At 55.1% G+C, this 16,826-nt stretch overlaps 1 protein-coding gene across 1 annotated transcript in view; it reads right to left on the bottom strand.

The window, feature by feature from the left end:
* Positions 1 to 16,826, bottom strand: part of VSTM2L (V-set and transmembrane domain containing 2 like) — a 44,776-nt gene that overhangs the window by 2,194 nt on the left and 25,756 nt on the right. The window contains exons 2-3 of the mRNA XM_084645784.1: positions 11,016 to 11,185; positions 7,705 to 7,755 (exon numbers count right to left, since the gene is read on the bottom strand). Coding sequence (XP_084501910.1) covers positions 7,705 to 7,755; positions 11,016 to 11,185 — 221 coding nt within the window. The remainder of the gene's footprint in view (positions 1 to 7,704; positions 7,756 to 11,015; positions 11,186 to 16,826) is intronic.

The raw sequence follows: 16,826 nt of genomic DNA, 5'->3' as shown, positions 1-16,826 counted from the left end.
TGCACCTCAACCCCATTTCCCTGGCAGGAGCATGGGAAGCAGGGGACTCTAGGCGGAAGGGGTGTGGAGGGCCCCCCACTTGCTCTGGCCCAGGGCCCCACAAATCCCTAATCTGCCTCTGCCCCCAAGAAGGGCGCCAACAGCTCAGGGCTCGGTGGGGCCCTAGGCTTCAGAGTCACCGCTGCTCCGCTCTTGCTCTGGGCAGAGCAAATCGTTTGCTGCAGCCCTTGAAAAGCCTTCCCCAGGTCCAGAGTCCTCGGCCCACACAAGCTCCGTCTGCCCCCTGGCTGCACAGCGCCCTGGAGGGCCACCGTAGCTAGAGGGAGAAGAAGAAATACGGGGGGCACGGGATCTGGGTCTCTGCTACAGCCCGTCATGAGACAGTGGAGAGAGTGACCTTCAGCGCCCGGCTGCCAAGCATGGAGATGAAGCAGCCCACACTTGTGGTACATGCCATTCGGCCAGTCCTAGGAGAAACAATCCTATTCAGCCACTGGCCGGGACATAACGCCATCTCCTCTAATGCACCCCCCTCACCTCCAGCCTTCCCAAGGCAGCAGGGCATGGCCGCTGCGCACGATGGGATCCTTCAGCCCACAGCTGCTCAGTCCCGAGATGATGAAATCCCCAGCACTCTCCACCGAGCTGTGTTTGAAGATCGATGCAGAACCACGCAGGCTAATTAGCTTTTCTACCAAATTGATTTGCTCTTAGTATTTATCACCCAATGAAATTTAAGACTTACGCACTAGTCCAAGCTGCTGCTGCTGTTGGGTGAGGTCAATAAATCAGATTTATAACCCGCCCTGAGGCCCCTGGCTCTGTTCCCTCTAATCACACTGGATGGGAAAGGCCATTTTTCTCCTTACCACTACACTGGTGAGCTGAGGAGTCGGCGGGGTTTAGCGACTGGCCTGGAGGCTGCAGCCTGGGAGTCATGAACCCCTTGCTGAAGAACCAACAGGGCAGAACCAAACCCAGCCGCAGGCTCAGAGAGCGGGAGAGACCTGTCAGTGGCCTAATGAATGGACTCATTATAGGGCTGCATGTGCTCTGCAGCTGCAGCCGTGGAGCCAGAGAGTACTGAACTGATGCCCTAAGATGGGAGTGAGGGGGTCGGGCTGGACACACAGTTTGGGGAGCTGGCCTTACGCAGCTCGACAGCAGCCACGGATGGGGCTCTCCTGAGACCTGCAGGCGGCTGCAGATTGCAGGGTAGCAACATGTAGCTGCTCTGCCACATCCCCTTAGCAGCGTCTGCTAATGGGAATCTTAGAGAGCTGCCAATGGTCACTCCAGCTGAAAACCCAGCAGAGAATTGGCATGCAATCTCACCCTGCCCTCTGCTGGCGTGGAAGGCCCTGTGGGGCAGCAAGGAACCAGAACAGCAATGGCAAGCTGTCGCTAAGTTTTTTCACCCTGCATTTTCAAAATGCAACATGAGAGTTAGCTGGGCAGGAAGCTGCCAGGGAGTCAAATACTGTTGATGAATTTTTAGAATGGGCTGGATAATTTTGTGACCAAAACTCACAGCTGTAGCTGCACAGACTAGGGGGAAAGGGTCAGCAACTCTCATGCTCCTGATGGCAGCAAGGTCAGGAAGGAATTTAAATAGCTGTTTGCATTTATATCGCACTTTTCATCCGCAGATTTGAGAGCATATTGCAAAGCTGAGCAAAAGATCATTATTCTCATTTTACAGATAGAGAAATTGAGGCCCAGTGACTGGAGACCAAGGTCACGCAAGGAGGCATGAGTCCCAGTCTGCTGCCCTGTTCCACCGGACAATGCCATTTCTCCAAGTACAGCATTGTGTCCAGCCCCGGCTGTCTCCCCTTGAGACAGATACTGCTGAGATGGGGAAGGCTAGAGGTCTGGCTAGAATTTACATACAACACCAAGTATTGCAGACCCAAGGATTATTCAGCCTTGAAGGGAGGTGAGCTAGCTGGTCCTTGCTGAAGCTTGGGAGATTCTGAAGGGTGTTATGGGAAAGGATCAGTTCCTCCTTTTAACTTTGTATTACAAGAACAAGGAGTCACTTAAAGAAATTAATGGCTGGCAAATTTAGCACTAATAAAAGGAAACCTCCTTTGCAAATCTTGCAGTCAGTCTGTGGAATTTGCTGCTCTAGTGGGTCTTAGAGTCCCATTTTGGGGCTGGATTATAAAAGGGCTGGATAATTTTATGATCACTAATAATATCTGCAGTGATGCAGGCTGAGATAAAAGTAATGAAATGTCATGCTTCAGGGTGTGAAGTGACCGCCAAAGGGGTCAGGAAGGAGTATTCTCCCCTGGTGCAGCACTGGACTCTGGGCTAGATGCTGGAGGGTTTCTTTTGTACCCTCTCTCTGATGCACTGGATATTGGCCATGCTGCAGCTGGACACCAATCGCCTTGGTAGCCCAGCAGTCTCTCCTGGCATGGCCAACGCTGCCCTCCTAGGGAAATGCAGTCGCTGTAAGGGCGTAACTGCCCTTCGGTGACAGCCCGAATGCACCAAGCCAGCAGTTCGCTAACGAACTCAGAGACATGGGCACTTGCTGTTGCCTCCCAAGCAGCTGGAATAGCACCTTGAAATGCCACCCAGGGCTGAAAGTTTGGAACCTCCCCCCCGTACAGACTCCTTTGAAAGCGGCCTAGTGCAAGGCTGAAGTCCCCCTTAGTCCCCCGGGCGCATAGGTCTGGAGCTGGCCTCTGCGCGGGGCTGAGTTTCATCCTGGCTGAAAAGACGTGAATGGGGATTGAAGCAGTCAGCTTCCGAAGGTGGTTCCTGGTTCCTGGGCTGTAATGCAATCGGAATCTCTGAGACTGAGAACCTTATTTATGATCTGACTGCGTCTGAGCGGGCCACAACCGGCTCAGGGAGCTTTCAGTGCAATGTTTTCCGCACGTCGTTCGCAGAGCCCTGCTTTGCTTTCTGGGGCCGTTAGTTTTTCCTCTGCTTGCCCTTTGGACGTTGCGCACAATTTATCACGGTCACTTGCAGGGACGGCTCATCTCCCTGCATTTCTTTCCCAGTCTTGAAATGTTTAATAAGCACGGGCATTTAAAACAACAATCAATCAATAAATGTTTTCAAAAGCGAATCTCTCCCCGTGGCCTGAGCTGGAGGAGTGTCACACCCAGCCTGCCTGGGAATCAATCGTAGTTACGCAGGGAAAGGTGCTGCTCACACTCGGGCATGCAAGTAACTGCCTCATTATGCTGGGAAATGCAATTGCGCAGTTAAACAGAAGACCCCGGCCCCAGGATCATTCCGCAGCTTCTGCCCTCGTGGCCTCCATCTGATTCCCTTTGCGCTCCCCCCACTCCTCTTGCTAGCTGGGAGTGACGCTGTGGGGGGCGGGGGTCCCAGCTGGCTGGGGCTGAGGGAGGGCCGGTGAGCTTCTTTAATGTTACGCCTTCAGTCTTCACCACGCAGAGCAGAGCAGCTGGATGCCTGGCGGCCTGGGCATGAGGCCAGTGAGCAGCTGCGGATTGTCCCAAATGCCCATGGGTCTCCGCTAAATCGTGAAGGCACCACGGTCCCTCAAAGGGAAGCCAGGGTGCTCAGCACCTCCAAGAGGCATTTGCCGCATGGCCCCAGGTGAGCACTTACCGGGTCCATACACATTGGACAGGCAGGGGCCAGACTGATGGGCCCTGAGGCAAACCCCATGCCAGACAACCCTGGCACCCCCAAACGGAGCAGGCTCACCCAGGCCGTCTTGGGCCGAGTAGTTAGGAAGTCAGAGCTGGTGCTGGATTTAGGTGGAAACCAGCCAAACCTTGGCAGTTTCCAGAGAGCTCTGGAATCACTCGAAACCAGCCCAGAAAAGGGAAGTCGCAAAAGGAGCGGGCCTGGTGTTTCGCAGAGCTTGCTTGCCTGGCAATGCTGCTGATTTTAAGCTCACCCCTGTGACGCAGCGTATCCCACTGAACCTGCTCGGTCACACGCACGCCCGGCTTTCCAAAGGCACCCGAGCAGGCGCACCTCTGGGGAGCCCTGGACCTGAGCCGCTCGTTTCCAAAGGTCCCGCCAGCGAGCATTACCGGGACAGGCTGGGACCCGCTGGAGGAGGGGAGCGGGGAGCTGGACCCAGTGCCATTTTGTGTAACCCTCCCACCACTGCCCTTGCCCGGGCAGGTAGCTGATCCAAACCGACTGGGCTGGCATCCCCAGGCCTCTCACCAGGCTAGCGCTGCCGGGGTGTCAGGGAAGGAAAGCACTGGGGGCTGAGATGGGGATATTTTCGCCTTGTCCATCAAGGACTTCTTCCAGCGTGTGTTCAACCCAGTCTGACTCAGCCACACCAGCTGCAGCCATTCCCCACTGTGTGCCTTGTTGATACTGCACCTGTAACCACCAAACCGGCGAATGGACTGAAACTACAAAATCCTGCATTTCTGCAGTGTCCGCACGTCACACAGTTCCCAGCCCCGGCTGTGACAGCACCCCAGGGCGCACGCGAGGCTGGTGCGTCCTGCGACGCTCCCGCATTACTCCAGCGTAGCCGGTCGGTGTGCTGTTAAGGCACACCGTAATATGGGGTCAGGAAGGAATTTCCACGAAGGTCACGTTCCAGGATTAGCTGGGTTTAGCTCACTGAATTGCCACAACAGGGACCTCAGACATGCTGCCCCTCACCCCCACCTATTCTCTGCCTGTGCACAGAACAGTCTAAGCCCCCGGGGGCTGTAAGACCGTGGTGGGTTAGTGGGTGGGTGCTGGTGGCCTGTGAGACACAGGAGGTCAGACTTGACTTGGTGGTCCCCCTACTAGCCTTAAAGTCTACGTCTCCGAGTCCAGCGATGGTGGTTTACACATCGCCCACAGCAGCCTGCTGACACTCTGTCCGGGAGTCACCTCCCCACCGCTGAATGCAGCAGCTGCGACAGCCCCCGGGGTTTGCAGGGGAGAGCGAAGCCCGGGCACAATTACACAAGGCGTTTCAGGGGGAACAGGGAGAGCCTCTCCCTGGAATCTGGCCCTGGCAGGTGGATTAACGTCCCTGAGTCTTATGAAAAGGTTTTGTGTGCTCGGATGACCTCGCGTAGCTGGGATCGCCGTTTAATCTCTCTTCAACGGCGCGGTGACACCCTATTTCCCAGAGACGCTGAGGCGGAAGGGGAAGCATCACTGTCTGCAACAGTAACACGACGTGGGTGTTCCTGGAGCTCTCCCGTATGAACAGAGAGCAACCTCCAGAGGGTTCACGAGACCATAGCCCTAGGTTGCTACACAGAGTCCAAGCAGTGCCCACACCTGAGCCAAATTCAGACTTGTGCAACCCCACTGAAGTAGCAGAGTCCCTGGATGCCGGCTCTGAATCGGGCCCTGAGAACTTTTTAAACAGCAGGACTCTCACCAAGGTGAGCTGTTCCAATCTCAGCACCGAGGCAGTAGCCCAACGGCTGCTATAGAGAAATTTCAGCTAGATCAGGGTTCTAAACATGTCCACATGTTTGAAATAAATTCCCGGCGGGACAACGTGTGAAGGGTGATGAATGTGGGCTTAACATTTTGGAGACGACCCGTCTGACTAGGTCCAGGGGGATATGCTCTGTGTGCTGGACTCCATGGGGGGAAGTCATTATTGTCAATAAGATTTACCCATGTTAATCCCCACACATTGAAATGAGAGTACATGCCCCTAAGTCATGAGACTTGAAGTTCGATCAGCCTGGAGGTTTCCAGTAGCCTGAGAATGTATCTGTATTTTCAGGGCCCAATCCTGTGAGGTACTGAGCACCGTCAACTCCTGCCAAAGAAGACAGGAGTTTGGGGAGTGCCCCAGCTCGCGGGGTGAGCTCGGCGGTTTAACGCGGCACAGAACACAGGAGTGATGTGCTGGGCTTGCTCGGACCTTCCTCGTGCTAGCTCAGGGCTCTGAAAATCCCAGGCAGTCAGAGCAATGGCAATTAGAACCAGGGCTTTTAAAATATGATGTTATTTTTGTCAACCCCGGCCTAGGCAAAACCCGCCTCCACCCTGAGCTGCAAGATAATTGAGAAGCAAGACTCTGTGACGCACCTGTCTTATCAGAGCCAGAGCAGCGAGAGCACTCGCGGGAGCCAGACCGACAGGGAGGGAACGAAGACGCCAGTGACAGCAGGCGGCCAGGACCATTTATTTTATTTAACTAATTGGTGTCTCCTCGTTCTGTTCACGTGAGCCGAAATGTCTCTGGCCTCCGAATCCGCTAAGTCAATTTGATTATTTTCTCCTTAGTGTAAATGTGTTCCCTAGATGCCTCAGGAACTCAAAGAAGATCTATCCTGGGCTGTCTGACACCCTCCGTTCGGGGAGTATGACAACTGGCTGGTGATGAGTTTCGGGGCTTTCCCAGAGCTCAGGCCAGCTCGGATTGAAGCAGCTGTGCTCTGGGGCGGTGACGGGAAGGGTGGGGCCTGCAGCGAAGGTGCAAGCCTGGGACTCGGGCGATCAGTTTCCAGCTGTGACCCAAACACCCTTTGTGCGAGGAGCCAGTCGCTCCCTCTTGGGGCCAGGTTCTCCTCAACATCGGCTGGCAGCGTACAGGGGCCATAGTAGGACTGAGAATTCGGGTCTTTGGGCCTCAGCTCCCCGCCTGTAACCCAGGGCTGGAAACCTTACGTGGGGCCGTCTGGTCTGGTCAGACCGTGAGCTCTCGGGGGCAGGGACTGTCTCTCGCTACATGTTTGTGCCACCCCCAGCATGCTGGGGCCCCGCTCGCAGCCAACACATCCAGGTGCCCAGGCAATGCTCATAAACAAGTGCGAAGGTTCAAGGCTGCAGCCCTCCTCATGCCAGCAACCCACACTCATGCAAGGAGCCCCCCCAGAGCCACAGGCCTGAGCGCTCCTGCAAGGATCCAAAGTCCCTTGCCGCCCATGAACTCCACTGGGGAAGGAGGGCTCTCAGCACCTCACAGCATCGGACCCTTCACATCAGCTTGTGCAGCGACTGAGCTCCCAAGTTGGGTGGACACCACACCTGGCTGTGTGGGGCTAGCTGGATCTGTGGGATGACCCAGCAGGCATGTGCCTAGCAGCCCAAACGGTCCCAACGCTCCAGTTCGGAAGCGCTGCTGCAGTGTATCCCTCAGTCAGATTTTCCCTCTGGATTCTCCAGCCTGAGAGCGCCCCGTCTAGCAGCCTCAATGGAAGCAGAAGGGAAGCCAGAGTCTTTGGCCCAAACCATTTCTCACTGCTCTCCCTGGCAAAGGCCTATGACGTGATTTATCACGAGGTCACTGGGCAGAGAAAGGGCACCGCTCCACCGGGCCCAACAGCAGGCGCTTAAGACGACCCCAAAGAATTTTAAAACACTGCAGAAAACATAACTGCTTCAAGGGCTAAATGAGTCATTTTGTTCTAATGGCCCCAATTCAGGAAAGCGAATAAGCACGTACTGCACTGTACATCAGTGAGACTTGAGTGCACACTTAAATGCTCTCCAGAATTCAGGCTTAGATTCCAAAGCAAAACCCCCGGGAGAGACTCACTCCGCACAGTGCCCTGGGTTGCAAGCCTTCACTGTGGAGTGGCCACCAGGTCCTGACCACAACATGCACTGGTTCTCCCACCGGCAGCTTTTCAAATCAAATTGAAAAAAATCTTTGGTCTTTAAAAAACAGAACCGTGCAATTTTTGCCCAAGCTTCCAGTGTCTCGGGGACCAAAGTTACAGCTGCACCCTCAATTAAAGCCCCTCGCCAGAAATCATTATCCAAACTCACGCTTATTTTTGTCGCCTCCTTCCCAGCTTCTTCCCGCTGAGATGCTTTTAGCTGTGGGGAAGGGAGGAATGGGGGTGGGGAGAGAACAGAGAGAAGACAACCCATTAGTTCAGCTGGAAGGGGAGAAAAACCCATCAGACTAATTCACACCTCAGCCCGTAATGGCAGGCCAGAGAAGAGGGGCTGGCAGGGAGAGCTGGCGTTTAGGTGGTGGAGGTAGCGTGGAGGAGGGGAAGCAAGCGTGCTACGGAGTGAAAGTTCCAGCAGTGAAAGGAAAAGAGGAAAAATTTATCCTGCTTCAGCCTTTCAGCGCTGAACGCTGCACCTGGAAAAGGCACCAGTCCTGCCTGCTAGCACCGGCTGCTCCCGGCCAGAGAGACCTGGCAGACTGCAGATTAGAAAGGAGTTTGCAATGCAAGGTGATGACACCAGGCTGTAACAGGCAGAGAGGCACCAGGCCAGAAACTGGGGAGATGCTCCATGCTGAGAGCACTCCGAGGATGCTGCTGTCAGCTCTGGGCCCCTCCACACCAGGCAGATGATGACAAATAGGAAGGCAAAAGCTGAATGAAGGGCCTGGGGTGAATGATTTATGAGGAGAGATTAGCAACATGCCGCTGGGCTAAATGGTGGCTAAGGAAGGCAGGGATCACTGGGATGGATGGCCAGGAGTAATAGGACCAGTCTGAAGAGGAAGAGGAAAATGCAGGCTGGATGTCTGGAAACCCAGACTTCAGAGCAGGGAATAATCCGCCCAGGGGAAGGGGGTCACTGGGCCCAGTGATTTAAGGGTGGTCTGGGAAGAGCCCTGGAGAACACACCGGGCAGGACCCTGCCCCAGCCCCAGGAGCCTTGCCACACAGAGCATCTAGGAGTGAACAGATGTTCTTTGCACGGGGACGAGGCCGCTGCTGAGCCCGGGCACCATCTGGGCAGCACAGAGGGGCCTGGAATAAAGGAAATGGAGAGAGGGACGGGAGGGGAAGAAGCCAGCCATTCGCTGAGCTGGTTGTTCTCTGCCCTCTCTCTCCTCACCCCTTCCAGGTGACATTCACCCTGCTGCAGAGAGCCGCACCCCACCACAAGCCTCCCACGAGGGGGAGCTGTTCCAGGAGCTGAGCACAATTTTCCAAGGTGGGTACCTAAGTGACCACTCAGCTGCCCTGGGCTCTAGTCTGAGTATCCAGCTACAGAACTGTATTCAGCCTGCAGGTGCCAAGCATCATCGGTGAGCGTTGGGGTTGCCCAGCACTATGCAGGAGACGCCCTGCAGCTTACAGGCTCTGCTTTTACCTTCTGCTCCTAAATTCAAATATCGCAGCCACAGTTTGCATGTAACTTCTTTAGGACGTTGCTCTTGTAATTGGCTGGCCGTGATACCCACAGCTGTGCCGGGCAATCTGGGAAGGCCTGGGTGCTAGGGCCGACTGTGCAAAGTGGGAGTCTCTGACAGCCTGGGCCCATAGAGATAAGCCCGGACTGATCGGTAAAGGCTCCTGGCTGGAATTGGGTTTTATATTTGGTGTTTGCATTAGATTTCAGTGTCGGGACGACCCTCCTGCTTCCCCATTCCCCTCCCCTCTGGGCTCTGCACTGCTTCACAGCTCAGCACTTCCCCCGAGGAGCAGCAATGAACACTTCAATCTCTTTGGTCACTCGACTACAGACCTAAAGGTCGCAATATTACAACAAAAAGACTTCAAAAACACACTCCAACGAGAGACTGCTGAATTGGAATTAATTTGCAAACTGGATACAATTAACTTGGGCTTGAATAAAGACGGAGTGGATGGGTCATTACACAAAGTAAAACTATTTCCCCATGTTTATCCCTCTCCCCTTCCCCCTCCCCCCCGTTCCTCAGACGTTCTTGTCAACTGCTGGAAATGGCCCACCTTGATCATCGCTACAAAAGGTCCATCCCCCTGCCGCTCTCCTGCTGGCAATAGCTCACCGTACCTGATCACTCTGGTTACAGTGTGGAGGGTAACACCCATTGTTTCATGTTCTCTGTGTATATAAATCTCCCCACTGTATTTTCCATTGAATGCATGCGATGAAGTGAGCTGTAGCTCACGAAAGCTCATGCTCAGATAAATGTGTTAGTCTCTAAGGTGCCACAAGTCCTGTTCTTTCTACTAAGCTGTGCAGCAGCATCCTCAAGCGCAATGGGTCCTCTCCGTCTGCTCCCCTAGTGTTTGGGACCCAGGTGTCCAAGCTCTGCGGCATGGCATACAGCTTCCTCCCTGGAAGCCTCCATGCCCTGCTGCAAACTCCTGAGAGTCACAATCTCCCACCCCCACCCATTCTATAGCAATGCTGTCGAGTGATAGCATTTCTCTGACACTTCTCTCAATTTATGGTAATACCGGTAGCAGCGTACTGCCAAAGACACAAGAATACAGCCTCATTAAAATACCTAAAGCTGCCTTTCCATTATTTGGCCCTTATCTCTGTGTGAACAGAAAGAGAAATAAAGAGACAGCTGTTTGCCAGGACTGATATACAGCACAAAGGGGGAGCAGGCGGTGGGGGGATGGACAGTGCATGAGGCAGGGGAGAACACAGGCGCACAGAGACAAAGCCATTTGCGATATTATCAAACCCCAGCAGGATCAGCCAGCTGGTGTGAGAGGTAACTGGGGAAAGAGACACACCAGGGGGAGGCCACGCACCCTCCGGCTGCTCCAGCCCAGCCAAGGTGCAGGGCGTTGGCCTGCAGGACCCTGGGAAGTGACCTTCCCTGCTTGCATCATCCTGGTGTGATCCCTGATGGCGGGGCAGGGACTCGCGGCCCATCTCGGGAGGGAAGGGGAAACAGACTCCACCGCGAGACTCGGGTTCTGGGGAAGGAGACGGGAGAGCGGGGAAAGAGGAGCTGAATAAAGAAGGAAAGGGCCCAATCCTACAAGGTGCTGAGCTCCTACAACTCCCCGTGGCTCTGGCTCCTCCTCCAAGGAGCTCAGCACCACGGAGGGGGAAGTTCCCTTAGCTCCAGGGGCGGGGGGCTCACTGGGATAAAGTCTCTGGATTCAGCCTGCTGGAGACACGAACACCCTGGGCAAACGGTAATAAAATGGCTCATCCCAGAGATGCCAGCCGACCAGGAACACTGCCTGGCTGCCGGCAGCAGCGGCAGGAGCAAAGGGAGGGGCAGGAGCCCGGTGGCAGGGGAGTGCCCGTGAGCAGGACCCCACCACCAGCCCCTGGCCTTGCGGGAGGGCAGGTCTGGTTTGCCAAAGGCAAATGCCAACAGATCTCAGGGACTGATTCCGAGGCAGAGCAGCCAAGCGCCGGGGTGGGGGGGTTACCTGGTTTGAAGCCCACGTCTGTTTGTCTGTCCAGTCCCGGTGATTGCGAACGTACCACCACTGGATCTCGAGCGAGTAGGAGGGGGAGCCGCTGCCTCGGAAGGAGCAGGCCATCTCCACGTCCTCCCCAGCGTGGGCCGTCATGTCGTGCGGGGTCTCTGTGAACAGGGCTGCAGGGGAGAGAGAAGGGAGAGCCAGCCCTCCGTTAGGGACTGCAGGGCATGCATCCTCAGCTGGCCAGACCCCTTCCCACAGCCCCCTGCCTCTGCTGGCCACGGCACAGCCTGCGCCCAGGCCCGTCAGCAGGAGGTATTCACTGGAAAGATCCCATCCCCCGGGGCTGAGGAACGGAGACTGGCCGCCACCTTCAGACCCACTGAGGCTTTTCTGCACCAGTGGGCGTCAGCCCAAGCCGAAGCCATCTGCCTTGGGCAGCCTCCGTGTTCATTTAACTCTGGGCTACAAGGCTTAGCCCTAGCCCAGGGACCGAAAGATACCAGCTTCTGTGTGGAGAGTCTGCCCCAGCGTATCCCATCTTGGGAACGATCCTTTCCGTACAAACAGGGTCATTCAAGTCAAAGATGTCTGCTGGGCCTGGTTCACCTCTCACATTCGCCAGTTCTACATTTTCACCTTCACTGGCTCCCCTGCGCTTTCCCCAGACTTCTGCCCGTGCGATCAGCACCAGACCCATGGGCTTTTTAAAAGAAGAAATATCCGGCCTGAGAAAGACCCAGCAGCATGCACAGGAGAGCGAAGGGGGCCTTTCGGATCCTGCTCTCCCAAACCGACTGTTCCCGGGTGCTTCCCGTTCCAGGACATGCAAGATGTCTATGTTACAGGATCTCTGCCCAGTAAATCCAACACAATCCCAGCGCTGCCTAAATCAAAGTATAAATGAAAAACAAATCCTCATTTAATGCTGCCCCAAATAGTCTCCCACACGCCATATGGTTTGCTTTTCTCTCGCAAAACAAATATTGTTCAGAGGTGTCATTAGAATTCTTTTCCTCATCTCTGGAGAGTATTGTTCCCCTGTCAAGTGTCTGCAATGGGCAGGTCATTCCGGAAATGCTTTTGTCACAATCAATAACATATCCGACCGACAGCTTCTACCCTGTCAGGAGATTCCACCCCGTCCCCACCCTCTTTGGTTAGACTCCCCGGGGCTGAAAACTCAAAGCCTTCCAGAGTTTGGAAGCCCCCACGCTTCCAGGCTGAACAGGTAACTTCCCTCCCAGGAGTGTTTCATTTGGGTGAAACGTGGGCAGCTACTTTATCAGAACCAGTTCATCCCACCCTGCTCTGTGCTGACTTTCCAGCCACCAAGATCCCCAGAGCTGCCCCTCAAATCCTCCAACTCCTGCCCCAGTGGCTTTTCCTGCCTCTGCAATTCATGCTCGGGAGCTGATTTCTTTAGAACTGCGTGCACCGCTTCCCCGTGGGTTTCTTGCAGAGTTCTGATCCAGGCTGAAAACTGAATTATTATCAGCCCAGACAGAAAAGTTAATACCTTTGCTATCTCTCCGTCCCTCTGGACGCATGGAAATCCCGTAGACTTATCGCTTTCCTTTAATCCATTTTAGCAGGGGAGCTCAGGAAAATACATTGCATAAGGGGCTTAACAGGCATCCCCGTCTCCTTGCTGAATTCCTGGAAGTGCTCCTCCCAGGCCACCCATTCAACTAAGGGACCCCAGACACAAAGAATTACAAAGGCTTCAGTCAGTGCAGGAGGGGATCCCAGGGATTCCATAACATCCAAGCACTGGAAATAAGTGCGAATTACAGGTCTGCGTGAAAGCGCTCTCTTGATTCAAGCTGGCTACATAAAAAGGATGAATGGCCCCTGTCTCCTGGTTCCAGCTACGCCACGACACACAGCCAAGGGCTGCGCTTCTTGCTCCTGCAACATCAGTCCTGGGGCCATTACCATGAAACAATTAAACAACAATGACACTAACGTTCTCAGATTATGGCCTAATCAGGATCTTGCCCTCCAGTTCCAACATCAGCAAAAAGTACAACCGATGGATTTCTCTGTCTGCAGCCTGTGTGTCAGTTTCCTGCTTACGGGGTCCAAGGGCCACCGGCAGCCAGGGTACGGTGCAAACTCCTCCCGGTGCTCTGACGGTGTGCTTTAATTCTCATCCACAGCCCCACCTATATGGCCCTCAATGCCCCAAACCCCAGCCCCCAGCATTCCTGCCCTTCCAGTCCTGGCCATGGCAGAGGGCCTTGCCAATGCTCCTCTCCTCCAACTTGCACAACCTCTGCTGTCCCAGCCCAGGCAGGAGATCCCCAAGCTGTGTTGCCCTGCACCTCAGTCCTGTGAGCAGAAGCCCTGCTATCCCAGTCTTCAATCTCTCTACAGCAAAGAGCCCGGGTTTGGCGAGGTGGAAACCGTCCACCAGGGGCTTGAACAAGGTTCTCCTCTGTTGTGAGTAAGGCAGAGTCTGAATCTACAGCAGGTCTCCGAAGGGGAGGGCTCGCACGTTAGGCCCTGGCACGGTGTACAGAGGGAAGACTGGTTCATTGCTGGAAGGTAAAGAGCCATCCTTAAGCTGAAGTACTGTTATCCCCAGTTCACAGATGTGGAAGCTGAGGCCCAGAATGGTTATGTGACCAGCCCAAGGGTACACAGCAAGAACGCAGCAGAGCTGGGGTTCAGAGCCAGGTTCCTGATGCCCAGCCCAGCCCAGCATCTCAATTTGCCTCCTTCAGTTCACAAGAGCATTGTTCCATGACACCAGAGGAGCACGGCAGCATCTCTGTAAGGAACAAGGCAGCCACTGGTGGTTCCTCATTTCCCCTTCTATAAAACACAGCGTCGGTGTGTGGCAGCCCGACGGGTCGGCTTTCCTCTGCCCATCGGCTGCACGAGTCCAGCTCTGGCAGTGGCAGCGAGGGCTCACCAGGCCCCACTCCAAGGACAGAGGGCACCAGCTTGCTTTGGAGCCTCAGCATTGCTCGGCAACGCTCAGGAACTGCTCCCTATGGAGCCAGCCAGGACTATGGGGGAGCCTCCTCTCTGGGAGCAGCCTGTCTCCAGGACACACAGCTCACACAGCTTCCACCTTCCTGGGTCTGACCTCGGAGCATGCAGCATCCTCTACCCCTCCATGCGCTTCCCACAGCGAGTCCGCTCAGGCGGGCTCCTGGGGAAGCCAGAGGGTCCTGCCCCCCAACTCCTCAGTCAGACGGGACTCTCAGCCAGCCAGGAAAACAGAAGGTTTATTAGACGACAGGAACATGGTCTAATACAGAACTTGTAGGTACAGAGAACACGACCCCTCAGCGGGGTCCATTTTGGGGGGCAGTGAGCCAGACAACCCCGTCTGCACTTCACTCCTCGTCCCCAGCCAGCCCCAAACTGACTCCCCCTCCAGCCCCTCCTCCTCTGGGCTTTGTCCCTTTCGCAGGCCAGGAGGTCACCAGATTCCTTTATTCTCCAACCCTTTAGCTCTTACCTTGCAGGGGGAAGGGCCCAGGCCATCCGTTGCCAGGAGACAGAGTGTCGGCCATTTATGTACCCTGGCCCTTTGCTCTGCAACAATTACACCCTCTTATCCCACCACCTAGAGACTTAAATGCATAGGGGAAACTGAGGCACCCCTACAGAATTCAGAGGGAACATTAAGAACAGTCCCACTTTGTCACATGCACAAAGCCTTGGGCCGGACCCTGGCTCACACCCTGAGCCCCAGTGGTACCTGGGAGAAGCTGCGATTTATGCCTCTCTCTGGCGGGGAACTGCAGTTCCCCCAACACTAAACAATGCAATGTAAAAGTAAATGACTATCAAGTGAGTGGGAACCATTTTCCTTAATGAGTACATCCTACCGGGACTCCTGATTTCAATGCCACGTAAGTTCTTATTAATGCTGAGCAGCTTGTTTTCAGCATCTGCATTATTTGTTCTAAACACTGCACAACACAGCAACGAGAGCCTGTCATAACGCCGGCTGACCCTGTCCCCAGCTGTCCAGAACCCTGCTTTCTAAGGTGGAGTCTGACCACGGCCTCATCCTCACCTAGCACTACCCATGCCCCAGTTCCCCTGTGCACACAGAATTAGTGACCCTGGGGGGGAATGTTGAGGCTGAATTATCCCCAGTGGAATCCGGACAAGAAACCTCAGGGCTGCGCCTTTCGTCACAAAACGCAGCTCCCCAGCTGCTTTTCACCTGTCCACCCAGGACACATATTGCCCGAGCGCCCTGGGGAGTGCGATCTAACCTACGTCCTCCAAGGGAATCTGCTTTAATTATAGAGTTTAAGGGGTGTAGATTGTGCTGGGTAGCCTGAGGGCTCAAGCCCATGTCTAAATTACTCGGGACACAATTAAAATCAGCTCCCACAGACTAGAATTTGGCAGATGAGCAGAGAAAAGGCTTGATTGAATCAAACATCTTCTTTCTTTCCGGTTTTAACTGGGAAGTGTGCGTATTAATTAACCTCAGGGCTCGGCCTTCTCAAAGGGCATCCGAACCAAAACCAGAGCTGCCGGCACTGAACCGTTCCCCTCCTCTGCGGTCAATAGGACGTCCACCCCCATGGAACCAACATCTCACCCGTGGGAAACACGCAGCCCCTCCCTTGGGCTCCCTCTGCCTCCTCTTCAGCTCCACCTGGAACCTGGAGGAGGAGATATCCCGGCTGGAGGTGACACCAGCCTTTAGGAGAGCTTCTAGGGGCCATTGCTCCACCTCTTGGAGGTCTGACGCTGTGTCTCCGGAAGGAAAGTGGCCGTGAAAGCCCCCACGCACAACACCACATGGAACCGAGAACGAAAATTCAGACTCCCTGAGATGCCCCGTCTAGAGACAAGGGCAGGTCCCTAACAACTGCCTTCTCTGAAGCCTCCCCAGCACTGCAGAGGACGCCAAGACGAGACGGGACGGGACCAGGCCCTTCTGCAGTGAGACAGAACGTGGTCCCCAACGCGCTGCTGTCACTCTCTGTTGACTCAACTAGGGTTACAGGGCAGATTTACAGTGGTGTGACCAAGACCCTCATCTGGCCTCTATGTTCGTTCCCTTCCGGGTTCCCTGCAGCAGTACCATGAAGTAGAGATCTAGAACGTCGGCGCCTCCCCTTCCTGAATTCAGGTGTAGCTAGGATCTAGAGCTGCATCAAGACACCACAGCTCAGGGCACTCTCTGCAATGGGGCTTCCATACTCACTGCCTTAGATACTGCAGCTGGGACCACAGACGCAGCTGAGGGCCTCAGTCTGTTACGTATTTATCCGCCGAGCCGCCACGAGGCAGGGCAGAGGTACTCCCTCCGTGCAGGTGGGGAATGAGTCACAGGGAAGCTAAGCGGCTGGCCCAACATCCCACGGGAAGTCTGGACAGAGCAGAGAATTGAACCTAGGTTTCCCAAGTCCCCTAACCGCTGGGCCATCCTCTCTCCCTCAAGCCAGCCATCTGCAAAACTGGGGTTAATTCAGATTTGGATCCAGGGCTGGCTCTGAGCTTGGTGGCTCCCCTGGAGATCTCATGAGAAAGTCTGTTCCAGACCATGCTGCAGGCCCCAGAGGCTTGGACTGGTGGGAATGCCGGCCCCCGCCCCCCGCATAGGCGCCTCCCCCTCCCCATCATTAGTCACTAAGGAGATCTGACCGAGCCTTGGCTGGAGCAACCTCTACAATCAAGCCTCTTCCTTGGCTCTGGGTACCAGCAGCACGCCCAGCCCGGTGCTGACCAGCAGGCAGACGTCCTCCGTTTGCCAGCTCTGCCAACAGCCCCGGCAGGTCCTGCAGATCAAAGATTTGCTCTAGCGGGATCTCTCCCCTGTGAGATCTCCCG

The sequence above is a fragment of the Lepidochelys olivacea genome, assembly GCF_965140295.1.
Source record: "Lepidochelys olivacea isolate rLepOli2 genome assembly, chromosome: 13".
NCBI classification, from domain to species: Eukaryota; Metazoa; Chordata; order Testudines; family Cheloniidae; genus Lepidochelys; species Lepidochelys olivacea.
This window is presented reverse-complemented; position numbering and strand designations above follow the sequence as displayed.